This window comes from Carassius gibelio, chromosome B21 (assembly GCF_023724105.1).
Source record: "Carassius gibelio isolate Cgi1373 ecotype wild population from Czech Republic chromosome B21, carGib1.2-hapl.c, whole genome shotgun sequence".
Lineage (NCBI taxonomy): Eukaryota > Metazoa > Chordata > Actinopteri > Cypriniformes > Cyprinidae > Carassius > Carassius gibelio.
Genome location: NC_068416.1, coordinates 19,646,989 through 19,672,363, shown reverse-complemented (window position 1 = coordinate 19,672,363; position 25,375 = coordinate 19,646,989). Strand labels below are relative to the sequence as shown.

General features: G+C 37.9%; 1 protein-coding gene across 1 annotated transcript in view; it reads left to right on the top strand.

Moving 5' to 3' along the window:
- bcr (BCR activator of RhoGEF and GTPase) overlaps nucleotides 1–25,375 on the top strand; it is a 65,569-nt gene that overhangs the window by 36,703 nt on the left and 3,491 nt on the right. Inside the window, exons 2-21 of the mRNA XM_052588522.1 lie at nucleotides 1,718–1,902; nucleotides 4,524–4,628; nucleotides 5,022–5,207; nucleotides 9,972–10,079; nucleotides 11,774–11,834; nucleotides 12,102–12,154; nucleotides 13,541–13,681; nucleotides 18,314–18,435; nucleotides 18,760–18,925; nucleotides 19,440–19,559; nucleotides 19,668–19,743; nucleotides 19,827–19,931; nucleotides 20,233–20,307; nucleotides 20,434–20,531; nucleotides 20,954–21,085; nucleotides 23,369–23,428; nucleotides 23,503–23,612; nucleotides 24,601–24,740; nucleotides 24,833–24,967; nucleotides 25,051–25,156. Coding sequence (XP_052444482.1) covers nucleotides 1,718–1,902; nucleotides 4,524–4,628; nucleotides 5,022–5,207; nucleotides 9,972–10,079; nucleotides 11,774–11,834; nucleotides 12,102–12,154; nucleotides 13,541–13,681; nucleotides 18,314–18,435; nucleotides 18,760–18,925; nucleotides 19,440–19,559; nucleotides 19,668–19,743; nucleotides 19,827–19,931; nucleotides 20,233–20,307; nucleotides 20,434–20,531; nucleotides 20,954–21,085; nucleotides 23,369–23,428; nucleotides 23,503–23,612; nucleotides 24,601–24,740; nucleotides 24,833–24,967; nucleotides 25,051–25,156 — 2,284 coding nt within the window. The remainder of the gene's footprint in view (nucleotides 1–1,717; nucleotides 1,903–4,523; nucleotides 4,629–5,021; nucleotides 5,208–9,971; nucleotides 10,080–11,773; nucleotides 11,835–12,101; nucleotides 12,155–13,540; nucleotides 13,682–18,313; nucleotides 18,436–18,759; nucleotides 18,926–19,439; nucleotides 19,560–19,667; nucleotides 19,744–19,826; nucleotides 19,932–20,232; nucleotides 20,308–20,433; nucleotides 20,532–20,953; nucleotides 21,086–23,368; nucleotides 23,429–23,502; nucleotides 23,613–24,600; nucleotides 24,741–24,832; nucleotides 24,968–25,050; nucleotides 25,157–25,375) is intronic.

Here is a 25,375-nt window from a genome sequence, read left to right as displayed (position 1 = left end):
GTGTAATTGTGCTCACCTGTCCCTCATGTTTTTTCCTCCCTATTTATAGTGCACCTTAAACTTTTGTGTTTGCTGGTCCATTGTCATTTTCACCCCTCTCTCTCTGTGGCTGAATATGTGTTTGTGTCTCCCTATCTGGTTGGTCTTGTGCCCTTGTTTTGTGTAGTCCTTGTGATTCTATGTTCTTGTCTTGCTCCTTGTTTTAGTAATTTGTTTGTTCTTGACCTTTGCTTTCATTTGTTATTTATTTTTGTAGTCTTTATTCTTGGTTTTGTTTGATCATTCTCTTATGTTGGTTAAATTGATCATTTCTTATTATTGGTACTTGACTCTTACTAGCTCATTGGTTTATATTCTTTGTCTTGGATTTAACTTGTGTTTTTTGTGGAGCTTTTGTCCTGTCTTGTGTTCGAGTTCCTGACCTGTCCTCATGTGTCCTGCCCTGGTTCTACCAGCCTGGCATCTGGTCTGTCTCCAGAGTCAGTGGTCAACAAGTTTCTGAGCTCTGCTCTATGCTGGCCTTCTCTATCAGCCTGGTCTTGCTGCACCCTCTGTTGCCCAAGTATTTTGCCAGTTGTTTCCTGAAGCCTTCCCAGTGGCCTTCCCTAGCTGTTCGGTTTGTGTTCCTGTTGTGGTATCTATTGTGCACCTCATTACCTCTTGTATTAGTATGTCTTGTCAATAAAACCTTGCTATCTCTCACTGCAATTGGGTCCTCCTTCCCAGATCCCTGACACATGCAGGTAATACATGTTAGCATACAAGTTGTGCCATTTAGCAAACTTCATGAAAGTCTATGAAAACCTGATGACTTTGTATTGACAATTTCACTGGATCTGGAAGTTGTTTAAAGCTGGCAGTGCATTTCTGCTGTCATTTTTTTTTTTTTTATGTTTGAGAAACTTTCATTTCATACTCCTGTTCTTCCAAACCTGCATACATTTCTTGTGCTGAAGGCAACATTAAATAATGTGGGTAACCAAACAATTGATGGTCCCCATTGACTTGCAAAGTATTTTCATAATAGTGAAATTAAAGGGGACCTGTGACCATTTTGCTTACCCACATTCTTCAAAAATGTAATATATTTGTTGTGCAGAAGAAAGAAATTCACACTGTTTTACAACCGCTTACCCTTTATTGTCCTGCATATTCCTTCCAGAGGCTGGCAGATGTGCTGGCCTCATATGAGGGCAAAACAGTTAGTTTTAACAGAGCTTGTGTTGAATAAATATGAGATCCTCTGGTGTGGCTGCCAGCAGCTTAATGGCCAAACCGGTCCAGGAAGAGGGAACTTGGGCTGCTCTTCTACAGGAATGAGAGCATTTGTCTTCCCTATATATCTCTTCCTCTGGTGTGGAAAACTCTGAGCCATGAAGTTATTTGTGATCTTAATGTATACAGAAAGTTCTGGTCTGGCTGCATTAATACCAAAATCAACTCCAGATATAATCTCATTGCCCTTTAAGAGCTCTAGGCTAATGTTAGACTGCCACTTAAACTGAATCAGTTGAACACTGCGAATTTGTAACAGACTCTCTTAGTTGATGACATTAAGACGTGGGGCATGAACTCTGCTTACCAATCAGTAGTTTTATTTCTGTGCTGTTCATTCTAGTAAGCATAGTTCAAAAGATGTTTTACACTCAATAAATTATGACGCTGTTCTTCCACTTGGTTTTTTCAACCATATTCCTTCTTTTCCATCTTTTCACAGATGGTCCGTTTACAGGCACTCCGCCCACCTATGGTTATGATGCGGATCGAGCGGAGGAGCAGCGTAGACACCATGACATTCTGCCCTACATCGACGACTCGCCCTCCTCCTCCCCTCATCTCAGCTCCAAGAGCCGCAGCAGTCGAGACACTCTCTCCTCCGGCTCGATCGAGTCCTCCAAGTCTGTAAGTCACCTCCTTGCCAGCCAGACAGGGATGAATCTGACATTCCGATTTTTTTGGCCTTTGAATAATTACGTTAATTTTTTGAATATACAAAATAAATCAAAATCGTCATATTTTGTTGGGCATAGAGAGATGAATGCTTTGTTGGTGGTGAGAGAAGGTAAAGAGTACTCATTAAAGATTTCTTTATGCATGCATGGATCCATGAAAGGAATCCACCAAGTATATGCAGTTCATTATGAATAATTGTACCAGTAAACCCACATATATTTATAGCCTCCATGGTAATGGTATACAACAAAACCAGTGAGCTGTGAAATTTGGCAGATTTCAAAGCTTGCAGATTTTGAAGTGCTCAGTCTGCAGAGTACAGTTATAATTGAACATTTAGTGCTTATCGCAGCTTAGTAAATATTATATAGCTCGGCACTGTGTAGAAGGATATCATGTCGTTCATTGCACGCAGTCATGCGTGTTCTAAAGAAATTATTTATATTTTCTATTGTTATCAACTCTTCATCATCTTCATCATTCATAGTGGCCATCAAATTAAATTACTGATTGTAAAACAGAGCTTTCTTGCTTTATTGACACAGCCACTGGCGGTCAGATTGATTGATGCTCCTCCCTGACAATACCAGGCCCAGAGGCAAGCAGTTTATTTGGGCCCTTATGACCTCTGTGTTTAGCTCCCACATGGATTTTAATCAATACAGAGAAGATACTCACCTGCACACACTAATGCACCCTTCCATAGTAACACCTGCATGCTTTACTCGTTTACCCAACATACACACAACTAGGGATTTGAAATATGGATGGATTCAAAGAGGGATTTGCTATGTAAACGTCTTGAATTGAGCTGCAAATAAACCTACAATTGAGGGATGGTCACCCATTTTTTTAGACACATTCTCCTCAAACACAGAACCAGATTTAATTTCAATGAGTGCAAATTGCATATTTAAGAATAATCTTGTCATGTTGTCACAAAGAGTTGTCTTAGATTACAACTCTGCTCAAATTAAGCTAAAAAATCAAATGTGCTTTATTGAAACTCCGAAAGATAGAATTTCGACTTCTCTGTAAGCAAATTATTGTGTTCAAGAAATCTTGTTAACTTTATATTGAAAGTAGTGCTGTCAAATGATTAATCACGATTAATCACATCCAAAAGAAAGGTTTTTGTGTACATAATATGTGTGTGTATATTTATTATGTATATATAAATAACACACACATGCATGTATATATTTAAGAAATATATGTTGCGTTTATATATGATATAATTTTTATGAATATAAATATATAAATGTAACTATTTTCAAAGTAAAGCCTATGCTATATGTGTATGTCTTTATATATACATAATAAATATACACAGTACACACAAATATATTATGTAAACAAAAAATAATATTTTGGATGCAATTAACAGCAATAATTTGACAGCATTAATTAAAAGTTATACCTTTTCTGTACGTTGGCCTCATGTTTGTTTTTTATTAGGTCACATTTAAAAGTACAGTATAAGACAAATGAAAATCCAAAAAGTGGGGCAACTTCCATTAGCTTCCAGATAGAAAAATGGTTATGGGAAAAGTGAATGTAAATCAAATAAGTTTATGATAACTTTATTTATTAATTCATGTATTATATACCCTATGTTTAAAATGTAATCTAATTACTTGTGGCTTAATATTTGTAATTATTTATCTATATAATCCTAGTTGTTATTGACACACTGTACTGTGTATGTTCTTTAAACATATTTGCTTCTTTCTCATCGGAGCCGTTTGTAATTTTTGCCTGTTGTGTGTATGATGAGAAATACTTTCTGTCCTTGCATTTTCAGTAAGTGAGGGTTATTGTTTGAGCATCTGAGATTAGCTCAACTCATTCTCATGCGCTGGAACACTGACATGCTTTGATTAATAAATATGTGGCTGAATAAGAGATGGTGGTCTAGAGATACAACGGTGCCCCCCAGGGTGAGACATCTAGCACCAAAGAGTTCATAATAAAACCTTGATTTCCACACTTCCCCGCTGAAGGTTTCAGTGGCAGGATTTACTCTGTCACCAGGTGGGGTTTACATCTTATATCAGTTAGTGAGATTAGAAGAAATGTATGGAGTGAAAGCAATCTTACATCTAACCTCAGCTTAAAAACTCAATTCAAGGTACGAAACCACAGTCATGAAGCAGATGGATGTTTTATCCTAAAATCTGGACTAGAAGGTCTCATGAGACTATCACAAACATCTGTGGTTTCCACTACCTGTGCTGTGGCCATGGAAACCAACATTTCAGGCCCACTTAGCCGTCATCAGCACTCGGTAACCCTACGCACGACACAAAATAGATATGCCTTGCTTTTGGATGGATTCTAGGTCTGTAGTATCTAATGCTTTACTCAGGGCTTTGTGAATAGTGTAGACTACATAAAGGCCCTATTCAGTTCAAAGGTGTTCTGAATTTCCCATGATTCTCATGTAGCCAAGACAGTTATTATAAGACCATAAAGCAGCTCCATTGAACCAGTGTCAAATCACTTTTTTATAGCTCTTTTCAGCATTGCCAGTATGTAATTTAATGTCATGTGATTTAATGTTCATGTAGGCGGAGTTGGATCTGGAGAAGGGACTGGAGATGAGGAAAAGGGTGTTGTCTGGAATCCTGGCCAGTGAAGAGACCTACCTCAGTCATCTGGAGGCGCTGTTACTGGTAAAAGTGCCTCAAGTTTGATATTGCTAATAGTGCGTGATTAAATTTGCTCAGTGAGTCTCAGTGAGTGATTATGCCACTGAGCTTAAAATTAGAAGATCTTATCCATCATCTGCAACAGGAAAGTCATACATTTAATTGCATATAAATATGTGTTTGTGATGATATAGATTGGCAGGCCAAATGCAGACTTTAACTGAAACTTAGTATGTGGATATTTTACAATATTACCATTTTTACTATATTTTTTATGGAATAAATACAGGCTTGAATAGCATCAGGGACTTTAAAAAAAAAATCTTACCAAACCACCCTCACACTTTTGAACAATAGTGTGTGGTTGATTATATTGTCTCTAAGACTTTCACATGTTTGTTCCTGCTCCTTTGCCAGCCCATGAAGCCCCTGAAAGCAGCAGCCACCACCTCCCAGCCTGTCCTGACTGTTCAACAGATCGAAACCATCTTCTTTAAAGTGCCTGAGCTCTACGAGATCCACAAAGAATTCTATGACAGCCTTTTACCCAGAGTGCAGCAGTGGAGTCACCACCAACGTGTGGGAGACCTTTTCCAAAAACAAGTGAGTAAAAATCTCTAAACAGACCCCTTTTCAGGTTAAACACAACATACATTTGAAATAGAACCTATTTAATCATTGTCAGCAAATTGTAATAACTTGCTCAGGGTCTGACATCATTTTTAAACTCCTTCCACCAAATCCCCAACTCCATTTTTAGTATGCACCACCCGCTTATCACCATAATCTTGATGGATAATGTCCTGTCCTCCTTTTTGTACATAAAATATGTCCTGTTTTACTCTGAAGCAAACAGCATTTAATGTTGACTTTTAGAAAAATTTATGTGCAATCAAGATCTCTTTTATTTATTTAATTGTGAATTGAAAATCTGATTTAGACTAAAGAATTAAATTCTGATCATGGTTGAATGCTTCCGCTGTCTAGTCGCTTTCCACTTTTGTGCCCCATGAGGCTGAACGAGAGTGAACATTTATCTCTAAATCAAGGAATCCTAAATGAATCATTTATGCCCCTAGAGTGACACTGCACAGTCACACAATGTCTGGACTGCAGGAGCCTGTGTAACATTGAAAATCTCAATTTTCGCCTTTTTTTCACCCAGCCACTTGGGCAGATACTACAGTGTGTGCTTTGTGTCTCGAGAAGAGACTATAAATAGTGCCATTCGAAGATTGTGTTCTCTACCACCCCCCCCCCCCATCCCGCACCCCCTATTTTTTCCATTAAGTTCTTTCCTCACGTGACTCTGCTGACTGTTAGGGGGGCAGATAAATCCCTCCTAGGTCTCTCCGGCCAGCGCACTCAGGAGTCATATTCCACATTTATTTATCTTTCCATTTTCCCCTTCATTGTTCCCCACTTTCACCATCACACACTTAATAAACGGAAGCTACAATCGCCAAGCAGTGTTTTCTCCCAGAAGGTGCTGGGCTTTCCTCAGACAGTCAGTCAGGCACTTATTTTGACCAGAGGCTATTTGTCACTGATCCCCTCACCCTCCCTGCGTCTATTAACAAGAATCGGGAGGCAGGAGGCGAGGCAGTGCTCGAGGAGGCAGCCTCCCAAAAAAGACACTTGCTCGCAGCAGGAGAGACAAGAAGATGAATGAACGAGCGAGATATAGTCAAAGTCGGTGATAGAAATGTCTCCTGCGGTTTGTGTTGTTTCTTCCTTCCCGACAGCTCATGTTGAGTACGAAAATACGATGCAAATCATGAGCAAAGTCATTACGGGAGTCTGCATGTCAAAGGTGATGTTCCGTGTCCCGCTCGGCTGTGAGAAAGATGGAAATATTCCCGCTCACTTGCACTAAATGTTTTATGCCTGTCGCTGACACATGTATGTAAATTCTCCGGAGACTGTTCTCCTAACAGCAAGAAATTCTGACACTCCCAATCTTTTCTGTGACCTACTTAAACGGGTCGCATTCGTTAAATGCACAGAGCAGAGGAACATGCTTTCATCTTCAGCTGGGCCTGGCATGTGGTCATGTCATCATGAAGAAGTGTGTCGAGGCTGAGTGGATGTTCTGTCAAACTGTCTCAACCAGCTGACATATCAACTTTTTAGTTTGTCTGTCGTGTTTAGATGCATCTCAACCTTCTCAAAAAAGCCTTAGCATACAGCTTCTCTGTAGTGACATAATGAATTAATGGGATGGTTATCTGAATGAGGAATATCATCCTGTCAACACAGCGTTTGAGAGATTTTTTTAACCATAACCAGTGTACATAAAGAATGTCCTGTTGATCAGTATTTCCTACCCTTTCTTTTTTTTTTATGTACCAACTAAAACAAAAATCCAACACTTTTTTTTTTAACCGCATTTCAAATATCAGTTATTAGCCTGGTTTCTATTACAGGTTTGTGTAAAGGGTTTTTCAATATTTTATAAATGTCGATTAAAAAACTATTCTAAAACCTGTCTGTCTGTCCGTCCGTCCACAAAAAAATGTCCTATTCCACTTTCAGACCTCAGATCTGCTGTACTATAAACATAAATATCCTTAAAAATTGGCGAGCCAAATGGGATCAGTAAAGTACAAATAAACTTTACCAAATCAATCCTGTGGTTGGTGGAATTATCTGTACCCGCTGACAAATAGGCCATTCCAGACCTAGTTTTTTGTTAATGAATGAAGATCTTCTTTAATGTTCCTTTTACCAGAGTCCATTATCTTTGAAGCATATTTTGATGGACTGTAATGTCTTGAATTCTTCTGGGACCCATTACTTTTCAGTTGATTCTTATAATAAGGTTAGACCAGATGTAGTTTTAGATAAAAAAAAAAATCAAAAATAAACTTAGACCTTTAATAAAAAAGTTTTTCACTTTTCTATTTTTCATGTGTTTCTCCAAGCTTCTTTGTCAGTGGTTTCTAGTCTGAATGATTCACATGCAGTACACAACAATTTGTATCCTTCAAATGAAATAATTGGCCTCATTTATCAGTCTAAAATAGAAACGAGTGCAGATCTATTAACCTTGTAACTGCAAACAATTACAATAATTTATATGTATATTAAAAAGCGATATATACAAGGAAACTTTTAAAAACAAAAACATTATTTAGCCTCTTTAGTTTCACTCCACAACAAATCCTTTACATTCAACAGTATAACAGAACAAGAATGACAAGATAAGCAGCTATAAAAGTATATATTACACTATAATATCAAAAAATATAGGCTAGTGGCATTTATTATAAACAGCAAAGAAATGTCAAGCAAAACTGAAATGGTATTGTCTCATTTGATAAGAATCGATTTTTGCCATATTAACAAGGCAAGAGTTTACAGCGGACTTTTTTTAAATAACAGTGTAACTTTTATTTTTGATTGACTGCATTTTAGTTTGTTGATGAATGGCTGAAATGTCAAGCAACTAAAACTAATGTTGTGTGTGTTCGAGGAACCTGCGTGATCAGATGGGTTTAATAAAATAAAGATATAAAGAGTGTCACAAAACCGAGCGTAACCTATACTTGTTGCACAGTTTCTTTTCACTTTTCTGTCATATGTTCATTTCGTAAATTAGGTTTTTTAGCTTAGTTGGTTTCGTATGCTTTAAACACATTTGATTGAAGTTGCTTCAGTCTGTGTACATTTCTAAATTTTCCGTTTCTTAAGCTTAACACATCCCTTCACAGCGCTCAGCCACGGTTTGACTCGACCCAGCATGTGTTGTCATTGCTTTATTACAGTCATCATCCCTCTCCACGCTGTAATGAGGTTGTCGCAGAGTAAATTCCCGTCCGCCACGCTGCAGATAGATTCTGGCCCGGAGTGGCTGTTTCTGCTCAGCATGGAGAGGATTGCACACACTGCGAAAATGACTTCACTTATGGTCTCTTTGGCCTGTGCAAAATGAAATATTTATCCCCGGATGTACCACCAAACCTGGACAGGTACCAATAGGGTCACTTGGGGTCGTGGGGTGAAACTGAAGTATAACTACAGGTTTGGAATGACATGAAGATGAATAAATCGCCACTTTGGAATTATAAGGTTCTTTGCATCCTGAGCGGTTTTGAGATATTGAGCTTCAAAAGTGTTTGCATTCCGTATACTTTATAGATAGAACCTTTTTGTTTAGTTGTTTTTTTGTTTTTGTTTTGAGCTGACAGGAAGTGAAATACCAGTAGTGCAATGGCATTGTAAAGTCTATTGGTGCTGACTGAACCTTTTTGTTTTCTAAATAAAATGTCTCTAGAAATGTACACAACATAAGTCACAGGAAAAGAATATGTGAATAACTCAATTTTGACAAAAATGTCAGATAGAACCTTAAAATTCTTAGGCCCTGTTTACAGCATTTTAAAATGAAAAGGATCCTTGTCTACACTGGCATTTTCACTGCGTTCTCTGTCCACACTACACAACCAAATACGAATGTCACATGACCATTAATGTAGGAACAATCATAGGTATATTATTTAGATGGCGGATGCTTTTACGTGCTTTGAGCGGTCGAATGGGGAATCTAACTATACATATCTATGGGTACAACAACAGGTGTAACTGTAGAATAAGTTATGCATATTAAAACGAAAACACCCAAGTGTAAACATAGCCTAAGTTTGTCATTTTTGGGTGAACCATTTTTTTTATTGTACAGTTACAAAAACAAAAACGTAAGTGCAAAAACTTTAGGAAATCTAATCTAAAGCTAATAAAGTGAAAGTGTAATGCTAAATAACTACCTATTACTTCTGTTTGAAGAATCCAAAAACATGTATGGTTAAATATGTACTCTTGAACTGTCAAATCCACACGGTCACTCCAGGCAGACAAATGTTTTAGCCAGCTCAGCTCCAGCTTATTTATTATCATGCATACACACCCACACAACCCCTTTATCATCTAATGTATATTTGTGTTATTGAGAGATTGAGCTGTTTCCGGCTCTAACAGGATGGCTATTGAGTTTGGATGGGCTAGATCAGATTCTCAAATGTGCTTTTTACAAGCGCCAGCCGCACGCATTAATTGCTTACTGTAGAGTTGGCCTCTGCTGCCATGGCAACCGCTGTAGGCTCTATAGCCACGCACAGCAATGGTCCAGCTGCTCCTGCGGCGATGACACTCTCCCGTCTGTCCGCCCCATGTCACCACGGGGAGTCCATGCGTGCATCTCACTCATTACTGATAGTGTCGCTGTTAGCCAGAAGCGGGAACTGTCATCTTGGATATGCTCATAAATCTCAACAGTTTTCATCCTACTGTTTTAAAGTCCATACATGGACAACAAAGACAAAAAGATGCATGAGTGGATATGACTCACTTTGTTTTCTCTTCCTGCAGGCTAGCCAGCTTGGAGTGTACAGGGCCTTTGTGGATAATTACGAACTCGCCGTGGAAACCGCAGAGAAGTGCTGCCAAGCAAACACACAGTTCGCAGAGATCTCTGAGGTAAAGCCTACTGGAGTTCTCAAGGTCTTATTATTCTAATATGGGAACAGATACCTTTACCCAAAATCCCCAACCTAGAAGGAATAGAATTAGTACCCAATGAAATCTGTTTAGTTTCTTCCCATATTCCGTTTTTTTCCATTTTCATTTTATCTACACTTTGTTTTAATAGTTATATTACATTTTATTAATCAAAAAGGATGTCTAATTAATTGAAATCATGATTAAGTTTAACAAAAACATAAAATAAAATTGCTGTTTTTTCCCCCCTCAAATTTAGTTCTTCATTTTTTATTTGTTTTCCATTCATTTTCCGGATTCCATTTTTAATAGTTTCATTACATTTTTATAATCAAACGCATCTCTAAATTATTGGTTTTTATAAAAACTCATTTATTTATTCAGTAATTGTGTCTTGTGTATTTAAATGTTTCTGGTAAATAATTTTACAGGGAAATATTCCTTAAAATAATGTTTTAATAATAATTTTAGCATTACATTAAGTAGCCTAATATAGTCGTGTTACAGTTAAACCAAACTTTAATTTTGACGGGTTCTTGTGAAGACCTTTTAAGTTCCTCTGTTTATATTATAAACCTTAGTTTTTCTCAAAGAAACTGCAAAATAAGAGAAGAATAACAAAGTGCAGTTAAAGGTAAAACAGTTTGCACTACAAACCAGCGGGTGACACCAGAAGCAAGACACATTAAATTTACAAATGGCCGCTCCTGCTCTTTTGGGAAAGATAAGGTGGATAGAATCCTGTAACATAATGGATACTGAAATTTAATGATTATTGAGACCAATTTTGCTAACAATTTTTTTTTTCATCCGTAAGTCAGGCTTATTGTATTGGTTTAAAGTTAGAAAACAAGGAAGTTTTCTTACTTTAGCTTCAACAACTTCCAATCAGATTTACTGTAATGCATCCTGCCATCAAAGAACAAGTAATTATTTGCTTTTATGCAGGGCTTTACCTGCCTCACTCCTCCATAGGGATGACCGATTAACCAGAGAGACCAGGATAGCAAATATAAAAGTGGATCTCAACGCTCTTCAGAGTTCAGCAGGAGATTTTATGCCTTGCTAAATGTTTTGAAGATAGTGTGTCTAGAATAAAATCTACATGATAATGCTCACCTCTTCCCACTTTATTCCCCCTGTCATTCCTCCCTTCTAGCAAGACCAAATGCGAACATTAGGAAAATTCTTAGTTCGGATTGGCGTGGGTGGACAATTTCTAGTGGGTTCGAGAGCGTATTGCCACAAGTGTAAAGCTTGCAATAGGAAACATTTACTTAGTGCCTACCATATGTAGATCAAATGTGAGAAGCTAATTTATTCATTCAGTCTCTACCGAAAGGGATTCTTTCAATATACAGAGAACAGAAGAGAGAGAAGTTGAATACACACCATAACAGAATAAGTACACAGTCAAGTATTTAACAGTAAAATGTGTTTATTTTTACATGTAATGTTTGGAATATAATGTGCTATTTACAAGTCTGATCAGCTCTACAATCTACATAGCAATCCATTTATCATAACCAGATATCATTTGTCAGGAGAATATCTGCTATAATATGGCGAAAACAGTTCTGTAGTAGTAATCTGATGTTCTTTATGAGATCACAGTTACCAACCCTGCAATTCACAGGTTTATTGATCCTGATTTGTCTCTGATATCTCTGCAGAGTCTCAAGGTCAGGAGCACCAAGGAGTGCAAGGACCTGACAGCCAAATACTCACTGGAAAGTAAGAAACAACAGGATGGCATTTATTGTTTTCATATTATATTGTCATCATATTATGTGTAGTATTTTCATTGAGCTTAAGTGTTGCACATTTTACTCTCAGCATGTCATGTTGTTCCTTCTTTTAAATTCAGTTTCATAAAACCCATTGAGTGGGTGGATTAGATAAGGTTTCAAACATCGGCATTTTAGCCAGCGGTATGAAAGTGGCTCTTGTGAATAATCGCCCACTGTGTGTGTGTGTTCTCTTCTGTCTTGTCTTTGCCAGCTCTGCTCTATAAACCAGTGGACAGAGTGACCCGGAGCACGCTTGTTTTACATGTGAGTCAAGTTTATCATATTTTCTTTATGCGTTAGCTAAATGTTTATGTTTATCACTTTTACTATTGCTCAAATATAGGATACGTTTCAATTGCAAGATTGTGCCTTGGGAAGTTTACTTTCCTCTGCCATCTTAAGTGAGATTGCAGGTTGCAATGAGTGTATTTAGTCCAAATGGCACTGTAAGCAACATAGGGAACAAATGTACATCAGCATATAACTTCATAGGAAGTGGCTCTTTTATTTAGAAGGTGGGATTAAGGTGTCCTGGACGCGCCATATTGGATGTTGCAGTTTCTCCCATTCATATCAATGCTTGGTTGCATTGCTATAAATGTAGAAATCATCTTGGTATACTGTATATGGTCACTGGTTTTGCTTTGACAACCAACATAAATGTTAAAAACTATTTTTTAATTTTAAGCTTTGATTGATGGTGTCATATCATGAAAATCTGACTTTTTTCATGTTTATGTGCTATAATCATGTCCTCTGTGCATCTGTCAACCCAGAAAACATGAAAAAGAACCCAGTAATTTTTCTTTTCTTTTTTTTGGTAAGCCTCTCTCTCCGCAAGCTTGTGAAAAAAAACAAGTGTGTCAGATTTTCCTCCTTTCGTAACATAGAAAAGGGAACTTATTATGATATTACGGCCCCTTAATCGACAAGGCCATGGTGAATGTTCGAGCAAAGCATGCTACATTAACTGTTCTGTCTTTGGCTGCACTGATGATGGAGTCCCAGCCACAGAGGAGACAAGAGAGCAGTGGATTTATTGATTCATTTACTGTATGTTATGCTGCTGCCACACAGATCTAATATAAAGATGCAATTTCTTTCCCAGTTGTTACCTTCAGACATTTTTTTTGTAACTTGTGTGTTTTCTCATAAACTTGTGTGTATTTTACTGTTTAAGTGCAACAAGACATGACAGAGAACTTAGTTTAGTACTCGCATGCTGTGTGACAGATGTTTTATGTGTGCGTGCCCCGGATGTGTGCGTTTAGAAAACCGTCTTTCAGAATTTTAAAATAATAAATTATAAAACGCATAATTTCAGCACGACAGACATGATCATCAAAACCAAACATTGTTTTTTAGCAGAGTTTCTGATAAACCAACTGTTCCCCTTTCTGGAAAAGGGGGCGGGGAGCAGCAGCTCATTTGCATTTAATGAGACATGCGTGAAAACAGCCTGTTTGTACTTCCACTCAAACTAGGCATTTTCAAAATTATATAATACATGATCTGTGTGGTATCTTGAGCTGACGCTTCACAGACACATTCATGGGACACCTGAGACTTATGTCTTGTAAAAAGGGGAAATAATAGGTCTCCTTTAAATCAGTTTTCTTTTGGGTGAATGTCTGTGTTTGTTTTCTACAGGATCTTCTGAAACACACACCTTCCAGTCACCCAGATTACCCCCTCCTGCAGGACGCCCTCCGCATCTCACAGAACTTCCTGTCCAGCATTAACGAAGAGAGCACGCCTCGCCGCCAGTCCATGACAGTGAAGAAGGGAGAGGTGAGTGCAGAAAGCCCTCCTTCCTTCCATCTTACCCCTCTCTCTCTCTCTCTCATAAGTCCTCCATCTTGTTTACGATGGAGAGTGTTTGTCAAAAACATATTTTTATAGGGCACAGAAATGTCAAAATTCCAGGTCGGGTATAGTGCAGGTGCCCTGAAGCCATCCATCCAATGAACTCCCATCAGGACACACAGCCAGTCATTTCCATCCATCTCAGAGCCGGCCCACCCTCTGCTCTCTGCACAACCTATCCTTGGGCGACTCTGCCTTCTCTCTATTTCACACTAGCATATACTCTCCCATCTCCACTGAGGGTATATGCTATAAATAAAACATCCTCTATTTGTTACTGAAATCTTTGCTGCATATAAGTTGTTTGTGCTCATATCTTGTGGGATTTATTTTTCGTAATCTCTTAGGTATCTGTTTACTAATTCTCGAGTCATGATGATGTCATTAATTAAAGGCGGTAAGAGAACACATACCTTCACTGACCCCTGCAGAGAAGATCACCCTTATAGAGACTTATCTTGGAAAGATACATTTGGTTTTCAACACAGAGACTCTCTGTGCCGCCCCCTTCATTCCAGCAATGTGGCCTCTGGAGAGTGGCAGATGAATTGCAGCTGTGTGTGATTGATGGCGAGCAGCGCTTGTGCGTAATTTGCTTTAATGAGCCACCTCGCTCTGACTCGCAACTTATTGATTAGTCATGGCCATCTTGTGTGGAGCAGGCTCCGCCTACTTTGAGTAAACAGTGAGGAGGAGTTTGCATTCGCTCTCTCCACCCCTCCCACCTTCCTCCCCCAGGCGCTTGTGGACAGACCAACTAATCAAATATTGATAGTGTGTGCATGAAAGGAACTCATGGAAATCAATGAGTTGTTGTGGAGCTTATTGTCTTTAAGTCATCTAAGAAAACAAGCCTTAGTTTACTTTCCTTTTGTTTTTATAGTTTCTTGATGATTTAGTGATTTCTTTCTTAGCTCAGGCCTGCATTACAAATACTATTGCTCATACTTGAGGGATGTAAAGAGAACATGATTATTAAACTCTGGCAGTATCGTTTTTTTAGCCATTTATGATTTTCCTGCTATAACATAAAAATAATTACTGGCTTATTGGTATATCAATGTACTTCTTATTGTTTCATTCATTTGTTTCATTTAGTTATTCTAGAGGTGCATCTAGCTTGAGTGGAGAGGTACAGTATTGTGCCCTAAGCTTACTTCTTTGGTTGTTGCCAATGAACAACAATCTCATTATTTAAGAGTAACTTCAGAACTGATATCAGTGGGCAGCTAGAAGCATTAGCATGATTGTTCAGGTCATGGTTGCGTTGATTAGCTATGGGCTTCTAGTGTTACCCGTACTGGAAACTGAAGGTATGCGGTGAGAGAGAGAAGAGATTCAGGGTGGCCCCAGAGGTCTGCACTAGCTGGGTTGAAGCCACTTAATTAAAATGCAAATGAACCTGCCGATTTCAAAAAGCAGCTTTCAACGTCTGTGATACATGCTCAAACAGCGATGCATGATGGGCTTTGTATGTAGCTGCACACATGTGACATTGTAGATTGTGTATGCACACACACTCATTCACAATGTACATATGTATATGAAGTGTCTACCATGCACAAAAGACACATAAATGCACAGATCCATTAATCCAAACATGCTAATGCCTGAATAAACACATCAAATGTAAATGCATACACAACCTGATGATCTTGGGTTCGTCAGAGCCATCTGCTCTGTTCAAAAGACCATCACAAATGTATTCACATCAACATATACCACACACAGACTCATGTGATGATCATTTTGCTTCTTACTGGACCTTTAGGACAAAGAGGAAATTTAAGCACATAAAAATGTACTTTATTTTTTTATGGACAATGTAATTCTGTCAGGGATATGTAATACTAATAAAAGTTATAATTTTAAGTAGCTTGTTATGTTAAGAAGGCTAAAAATGTGCAACCCAGAGGGGAGTCTGTCTTTACCACACAAACACAATGCTCTGTTTTTTATTCTGAATGGCTGTGTATTTAATTTTCAGTGGTTTCAGTCTGTTTGTAGCGGGTGATTATGAGATATTGCTATTGTCGTGTTTGTACTGGAGGCAAACTGTTAGAAAATGTCATCTGATGTGCTGAGACAGCTCATTTGAGCATCTCGTCTTTTACCGAGGAAAAAAGCACATCATGTTCACTGTAGACTGGTAAGATACTGGTATAGATTTGCAAACAGCGTAGACAGTATAAGTGTTTGCAGAAGAAATTTAAGATACCAAGCTTGTTTGTTTTTGGACGTGTGTGTGTGTGTGTGTGTGTGTCTTGCAGGGTGAAGGAGAAAGAGAGAGGAAGAGAGGGTTTGCATTTCACATACAGTGAAATTGTTCTGGAAATGCCAAGTCATGTAAATTCTGATATATAGTGCTCTTTGAAAGAAACACACTTTAGTGTCTTCTGCTGGGTAAATGTTTTTATTGTATTGTTGTTGTTGGGTAGAAAGTGTAAGGGAGGGAACAGTTTATAAAGTAAAGTTAACAGCTTAGTCGACTTTTAAAGGTACAGTAAAGTTGAAAGTGACCTGGCCAAGTATGGTGACCCATACTCTGAATTAGTGCTCTGCATTTGTCTCATCCAAAGTGCACACACACAGCAGTGACTGCACACACAGAGCAGTGGGCAGCCATTTTTGCTGTGGCACCCAGGGAGCAGTTGGGGTTCAGTGCCTTGCTCTAGGGTACCTCAGTTGTGGAATTGAAGGTGGAGAGAGAGAGCGCTGTACATTCACTCCCCCCACCTACGATCCCTGCTGGTAACCTTTGGGTTAGGAGTCTGACTCTCTAACCATTAGGCCATGCCTTGACCAAAATACAGTGATCATATACAGTGTTCTTTGTGCACTGTATGTTTTAGCCTTTAGACTTTCTCTGCAAATAAAATAATACACACAAACATCAAAATAATAATAATAATAATAATGAAATTCAATAATAATTTTTACAGTGATAATATATTTTTTATAAATTACATATTTTCCCTGTAGTAATTCTATTTTTTACAATCTATAATATAATGTATTTTTTCACAATATATGATCAAAGGTCAATTATACAGTTTAGTGGTCATTATATAAAAACATATGATGACAGATTATTCCTAGAATAAAGCTCTCTGCTGTTTATACCAACCCCTGGAGGGCCGAGTGAATTACCAGTGAGACAAGAATCAGAAATATGTACAGAGTGCCTCATCTTCCCTTTGATTAATAGCTTGTGGCAAAGTGAGATCTGCGAAAGTTCCTTTACTCACAGTTATTTCACTAGACACTATTGTTTTCTGTAAACATGTTGCCCTCCCTTCTTTTTCTTCTTTTCTCTTATGAAGAGTTCAGCAAACAAGTTTTAGATAACCTCTTTGGAAGTGGTATGTGCTTCCTGCATGATTTGAAACGGGACCAATATAATCTTAGTGGTGTGGGAGCATTTGGGAACATTGTGTTTCCCAGGATCCCTTTTCAGTATTGCTGAGTGCGATCTTTTGAGCATTCACTACTGCATTCATCTATACTATTTTAAGACAGTAACCATCTACTTACACAAGACCCCACACAATAATTACCGCCAATCTGGAAGCTGAGGAGAAATAGGCACCGTGAACCATTGATTGAACTGTTTGCATTGACTAAATGATGTAATTGCTCTTCCTGTTGGTAGAGATGTGGAAAGAGGCTCTTTTCTCTGCCACTGCACTTCTCTATGCAGAAAATAGAGCCATGTGGAATAAGAATCTCATTTTTGGCGGTGCCATAAGCTGAAATCAAGCCATTACACTTTGTTCTGGAAATGCAATGACGCACAACATGGCTGGCATGCTGGGAGTTTTGGAATGAGTATGCGGTGACTCTTCCATCTCATCTGTGTCCCCAGCTGCAGACAGCACATCACACACACACAATGCTAGGAAATTCACTCAAGCGTCCAAGGATACATTTTTGGGTGAGTCAACAGCAGTGATGTTGTTGCATCAAAAATGAGTTGTCTTTGAATGTGGCGGTGAGTGGAGCCAGGTAAGAGCGTCTCATTGGATGAGATGCTTGTGATATCATCTTTTGTTTCCTCACTGCAGAGGTGACGTGTTGCTGTGGGAGCACTGATGCGTGACGTGTGGCCAGGGGCTGTGTTATTGTGCCTATGTGTGTGTTTTCACACATTAACCGCTGTTTAGGCTCACGGGACTATCACTTAGCATATGATCTGTGGACAGAGTTCCCTTTTCAAAATGTTCTCCCAATTTTCTCATTTCATAAACAAAGAAGACTCATCAACACCAGCTCACTGCTCTTTCCTGAAAGTTGATGCCATGTTTTTGGAAATAGGGTGGGACTGCCCCCTAGTGGCACTTCTCACCAAAATGGTTCAGTTAAATTTGACAGTATTACTGTAGCATTACATTATATGTTCAAATGCCATCACAAAAAAAAATATTAAAACAGTTATTGTAATAATTCCAACCCCAAACTTTGCGTGCGTGCGTGCGTGCGTGCGTGCGTGCGTGTGTCTGAAGACTGAGAAGCTATGTCTGAATTGAAATTTGCCTACATTGTTTTTGTGTATGACAGAACCGTCAGCTGTTGAAGGACAGCTTCATGGTGGAGCTTGTGGAAGGCGCCCGGAAGCTACGCCATGTTTTTCTCTTCACTGACCTCCTGCTCTGTGCCAAACTGAAGAAGCAGATTGGAGGGTAAGGAAAACCTCTTTGTTTTCTCTCTCCCATCTTCTCCTTACATTTCTATCTTTCCTTAATTCTGCCTGCTCTGTCATCTCACTCTCTTCCTATTTTTAAAAATGGACCACTTGAACTCCCATTTACCATATAAGTGTTGTTGAGTCAGATACACTTGTATTATTTTCACAACTTGAGCCTAACATCCTGGCTCCTCAGACCTGTGAGCCCAGTCTGCACTAACACCACTGCTCTGTAATCAGATTTCAGGATGTATTCTTGCCTGGATATTAAATTATTTTCCCCGTCACCCCATTTGTTCCTTTTATTGTCTGTCTGCAGGAAAAACCAGCAGTATGACTCCAAGTGGTACATTCCTCTCTCAGACCTCAACTTCCAAACGGCAGAAGAGTCTGAGCCCCTGCCTGTCCCACAAGCCCCTGATGAGGAGCTGGATGCCATTAAGATCAAAATCTCGTCCCTGAGGAGTGAGATCCAGAGAGAAAGGGTACAGAAATCTATTAGGCAACTTTTCACAAACATTTTCATTAATATGATATAATTTGTAATAATTTATGATATTAGAAAAACTTTATGTTTTTCAGGCTTACAGACCTCACTTAGCTTTTTTCAACATTGATAATAATAATAAATGTTTCTTAAGCATCAATCAGTGTATTATAATGATTTCTGAAGGATCATGTGACACTGAAGACTACCCTAATGATGCTAAAAATTCAGCTTTGGCATCACAGACACACACACACACACACACACACACACACACACACACACACACATATGTGTATAGTTAAAACTGTTATTTTAAATTGTAACAATATTTCACAATAAAATTAGTAAAATATAAAATTATATTAAATTATAGTGTATTTTTTTATTGTAAGAAGCTGTGGCTCAAAACATTCTGACCTGGACATATTCTTTTGGGGCAACATGCATTCAGAAGTTCACGTAACAGCTCAATAGATTTAAACATGACTTTTTGCTTCTTGCCTCAACAGAAGGCCAACAAAGGGTCAAAGGTTATGGAGAGGCTCAAAAAGAAGCTGTCGGAACAGGAATCGCTACTGCTGCTGAACTCTCCTAACATGCCCCTCAGAGTGCACAACCGCAATGGAAAGGTAAGAGCCGGTGATTCACAGCCTTTCTGTCGTATCTGATTTTTATCCTCACACTCCTCTTCAACATTCCAGCCCATGCTCACAGTCCATGTCCGTTATGCATTTCAGAGCTACATGTTTCTGATCTCATCGGACTACGAGCGCGCAGAGTGGAAGGAAGTGATCCGAGAACAGCAAAAGAAATGTAAGTGGCATGGTCACAGAAATCAGCAGTAGATCAGATGGTAGTGTTTTTGTTTTTCAACTGAATGCTTGCTTATTTTCCAGGCTTTAAGACCTTCAGCCTGACGTCCATGGAGCTTCAGATGCTCACCAATTCATGTCTCAAACTCCAGACGGTCCATCAATTACCCCTCACAGTCAATAAAGACGGTAAGAAGGTTGCACAGGTCTTACAGAGAATCAACGGTTTACAATCTTATCAGATCGTCCTGGATGGATTTCTTGTGCACAATTCCTCAGGTTAAATTAAAATTAAATAGTTAAATAATTAAATAATCTTAAAAAAACATTTTCTTTTCAATAATGTTGTTTTATTCATAGCAATGTAATCAAATTACAGAAATATTTTTACTTAATAATAGTTTTTAATGACTTTTTTTTATTATTACTGTGATTCTGTTGTATTTTATTTCAATATTTTCTAGACGTTTTGAACCATTTTCTCTTACAGAGGATGAAACAACTGGACTGTATGGATTCTTGAATGTAATTGTCCATTCTGCCTCTGGACTTAAACAGAGCTTAAGTATGTGCCTCTTTAATTCTTCCTCTCTGTGCTCATCAAAGGTCATATATACATTTGCTTAGCCTGCCCTAAAACCCTTTAAAGAGTCAGTATCTTACAGATCTTCTTACTGCTTTCTCTCTTTAGATCTGTATTGCACATTAGAGGTGGACTCCTTCAGCATCTTTGTGAATAAAGCCAAAACGAGAGTATACAGATATACTACCGAACCCAAGTGGAATGAGGTAATCCCACATCGATACACCATCGATGCCAAAAGACCTTCCTGCTGAAATGCTCTTGAGGCATTAAATCTTAATTAAGAGCAGCAGAAGCGAGGCCATGTGGAATATGAAGACCTTCTGGACAAATTATATTACATTTTAATTAAGAGCAATTACCATCCCCAAAAGTAAAGGGGAGAAAATGAGGAAATGAGGGATGGCTGGTGCTAAGTCTGCTCAAAAGTATCCTCAGACTGTTTTGAGAAGCAAAATCTGAAGTTTTTTGGGGCAGTCTTTGTGTTTTATTATTATTAAAAATGTTGTTGTTTACTTATTTGTTACCAAAAAGATGTTCTCAAGGTAGCTATGTATATATATTCTTATGTGTATTTGTTGTATGTATTCTGGGTAATGTTGTTTCTCTTGTATTGTGTCTGCCTCAGGAGTTTGAGATCGAGTTGGAGGGCTCCCAGACATTACGTCTACTGTGTTACGAGAAGAGCTACAACAAAGCGAAAATGAACAAGGAGGATGGAGAAGGCACGGACAGAATTATGGGCAAAGGACAAATCGCGGTATGATCTTCACTGCATAAACACTGTAACAAATTTAGTTGATAAAAGTGTTATTTTAGTATTACTGATAATATTCTGAAATAGCCATTTTAGTTTAGGTTTTATGAATTTATTTGTTATGTGCTTTTGTCACTTTTTAAAATTTTTCTTATGTTTAAATTCATTTTAGTTTTAGTTATTATATTACTTCAGCCTAAACTTTCATGGTTTATAAATGCAATATTCATTTCAACATTTTATTTCAGCCCTTACTGCAATTAGCGAAAACTTGGCTTGACTTTAAACCAGGCTATTTATACCAGACTTACTAATGATTCACAACCCACTTACTAGACATTTTTACAAATCCCTACAGGTTAACAGGTTGTAAGCATAAATTAGCTTGGCTCTCATGTGAGCTAAGTGTCATTCTCCATATGGGCCCTCAGTGAATCTGGTCAAAGGTATATCTGCTCGTATGAGAGCACGGCCCCAGATGGGGACCGGCCTTTATACTCCAGACATTTAATCTGCTTTTTAATAGGTAGGGTGTTATTCTCTCTGCCCTGGCTTTTTAGGCATCAGATCATCCATAATTCATGTCTCCTGTCTGAAAATGTCACACTCAAAACAACGTCAGATCAGTTGACCTCTCAGTCCCCTCCCCAGAGAGGTTTGTGGAGTCTTACAAAGAGCACAAAATTCTCTTGCCTTACAAATGATTGCTTGTAAAGTCTAGGTTTGGATGCTGTTGGTTTCAAAGTGTTGGCTGGTGTATGATGAGGGAAGGGGGAGGGATTAGAGGGCTGTTATATGATCCCTCTGTAGCCCCCATCAGCCAGCTGTGACTTTGGGAACCTCTGCTCTAGTCCACTAAGCCATAAAATGTGTTATTGTATGGATCATCTTTCTTTTGTGTATTTAAGTTATGTGATCGTTGTAAAATCAAACATTTTCTTCTTAAACATTATGATGATTTATTGCTTTGCTGTTTGGTTTTTAGTTCTCTACCCAAGAGCACTTTGCAGTGGTCTGCCAACAAATAAACATTAAAAATAAATCTGGACTGCTCTATAGATTTGTGCCATTGGAAATGTAATGGGTAGATTTATTTTTTTTCTTAGTTATTTACATTTATTTTAGATTTTCAATTATTTTCAATTGTTTATACCGTAGTTAATTTTGTTATTTAGTTTTCATTTTAAACTGTTGTTTTAAATTTATTAGCTCATTTAGTTCTATTTTTCATTTTAGATTTTTAAGGCTCGTAATGTTAACTAATATTATTTAAATGCTGTTACATTTCTTATAGTCATTGTGTATCACTACATAGTGCCATTTTTTCATGTTTAATGTTTATAATTTATTAAATTCAGGGTCTGAAACTAAAATTAAGCTATTTTTAAATCATGGAGAATTAGTTACATTATTTTTAAACTGTAGCTATTTCAGTGTATATATATATATATATATATATATATATATATATATATATATATATATATATATATATATATAAATATATATATATATATATATATATATATATATATATATATAAACATTTCTGTAAATGATAACAATACTGCAGCAGAATTAACCTTTAAGAGATGCTGAAGGTGCGGAAAGAGAAAATTATGCAGATTTACAAAATGAAACGGTGTCAAGGACGGTAAAGAAGGAAATAAGAGCAAAATAGATATTTAAGTGAACAGCAACAGATTTTGGGACTCTTATAGAATCTGTTTTCTACTTTACGATGTGATGTTGCATATAAAAATATTTGGTAATATAATAAAGGTTAATTAAATATTGCATTTGTGTGTGTGTGTGTGTGTGTGTGTGGGTGGATTTTCCTATGCCAGTGGAGCTCTAATGACCTAAGCTGGCATTGGTGTGTTGTCACAGTTCTCACTCTGTCTCCCACCATGACCCGTTGACAGACAAACTGTAATGACTGAGATGATGAGATTAGATAGCAGAGCAGGATCAGGCCATATACAAGACCATATGGAGATTAGGCCAGGATGAGGGAAAGGAACACACTGAACTTGGCCCACTCCAGATGGCCCCACGTTTGCTTAGAGGGGTCAGAGAAATTGGCTGGTGATGTGTAGAACTGCTGTATAAGGAGAAGTGGCAGTATGAAAAATGTTCACATCACTCCAAGCCCTTCATAACATCAGTGGTGGTTTTAACAGATATGTAGCCAATCCTAAAGCCCTCTAGATCTAAAAAAAGACCAATGTTCTATGTTGGAAATCCCATTGTATTTTATGTTTCTTTTTTCTCTTTTTTATCCAGTTGGATCCTCAGATGCTCCAGGGTAAAGACTGGCAGAGAACAGTCATCCCTATGAATGGGGTAAGTATATTCACATCTGCTCCTCTTCTGTAATCCTGCCATTCTGTACACTCTAATTACTAATTTGTCTGAAGATTGAGGTGAAGATATCCATGAAGTTCACCAGCCGGGAGTTCAGCCTAAAGAGAATGCCCCCACGGAAGCCCATGGGTGTGTTTGGAGTAAATATCTCCACAGTGACAAAGTGAGTCGGAACAAATTTTATATGAGAAAATTATTTGGTCTTTTTTCACAAAAAGATGCATTTTGACATTGTAAGTTATCGTGCTTTTTCAGGTTTTCATTGTATCAAAGAAAATTAGAACATTAAGTATATAAAATTATAGTCTTCATAGAATTCTGCCCTTTGTTTGTGGTCAGATTTGATTGACATTAATGAGCTTCCTAATGGGTTTAAGGGCAGAATCAATTAATGATATAAAGACAACATGACAACACCAGTACAGATGCTCAGACACAAACCTGTGCATCAAAGGTCTGTACATTAGCAGCATCTACTGCTGATTAATGTGTAATGGCATTATTTTGCTTAACCTCGTTTTCATACAGTGAAAATGTACAGTGAACACAGCACATAGACTCAACTTGTCTGAAGCTGCATGATAGCTTTATTTGAGAAACAGACACAGTTAAACAAGTTTAAGCCACACTTTTCAAATCTATTTTGCATGTACACATTTGTTAATTTTTTAATTATTATTATAAAAAAAAGATGCATTAAATTAATTTAAAATAATTGCAGCAAATACATTTATTTTAGAAAGGTTTTCTGTTTTAAATAAATGCTGTTCTTTTGAATTTTTTATTCATCAAATAAAAGCCTGAAGAATGTATCTTGGTTTCCACAAAAATATTAAGCAGCACAACTTTGTTCAACGTTGATAAAACTAAGAAATGTTTCTTGAGCACCTAATCAGCATATTAGAATGATTTCTGAAGGATCATGTGACACCGAAGGCTGGAATAGTGGCTGATGAAAAAGCAGTTTTGTCATCACAGGAATAAATAACATTTTATCATATTTTAGCACATCTAATATTTGAATATATGCTAACATAAATACAACACACAAACAATTTTTTGCTGAATATAAGTAAAAAAAATTGTAGTCATTTCTTGTTCATTAAATCAAAAGGCTGGTTTCGTTATCCTGCTATTATTTCTTGTCTCAGACGGGAACGCTCTAAAGTGCCCTACATCGTCAGACAGTGTCTAGAGGAAATCGAGAGAAGAGGAATGGAGGAAGTGGGCATCTACCGTGTCTCAGGAGTGGCCACTGACATCCAGGCACTGAAGACTGCCTTTGACACCAGTTAGTGTCCATCAGACTTGTGTTGAGTTTTGACACACACATCCAGCCAGCAAGTTTAGTTGCTGATCTCTCTCTTTGTCTCTCTGTAACAGATAATAAAGATGTGTCAGTAATGATGAGTGAGATGGATGTGAACGCCATTGCCGGAACGCTCAAGCTGTACTTCAGGGAGCTCCCTGAGCCCCTGTTCACTGACGAACTTTACCCTAACTTTGCAGGAGGCATTGGTGTGTCAGTTGTTTTACTTGGAAAAAAATAGATTGTGCGGGATTGTTTTTCGAAGGTATAACAATGTTGATTATGTCATCAGCTCTTTCAGACAGCGTAGCTAAGGAGAGCTGTATGCTGAACCTCCTGCTGTCTCTGCCAGAGCCCAACCTGGTCACCTTCCTCTTCCTGTTGGATCATCTCAAGAGGTACACAAGATGCTGTTGACTTTGACATTGTTCTAAGAAGCTTAACAACAAGAAAGATATATTCCTGGGTCAAAATCCATTGTTTTTGGAACATTTATATGAAGAAATCAAGGGTCAGTGAACTGTGTCCCAAATGATGCACTATAGACTGTGCACTTATAGACTATGTACTTATGCACTATGTACTCAACCATGTAATGTATGAATATTATAAGGTTA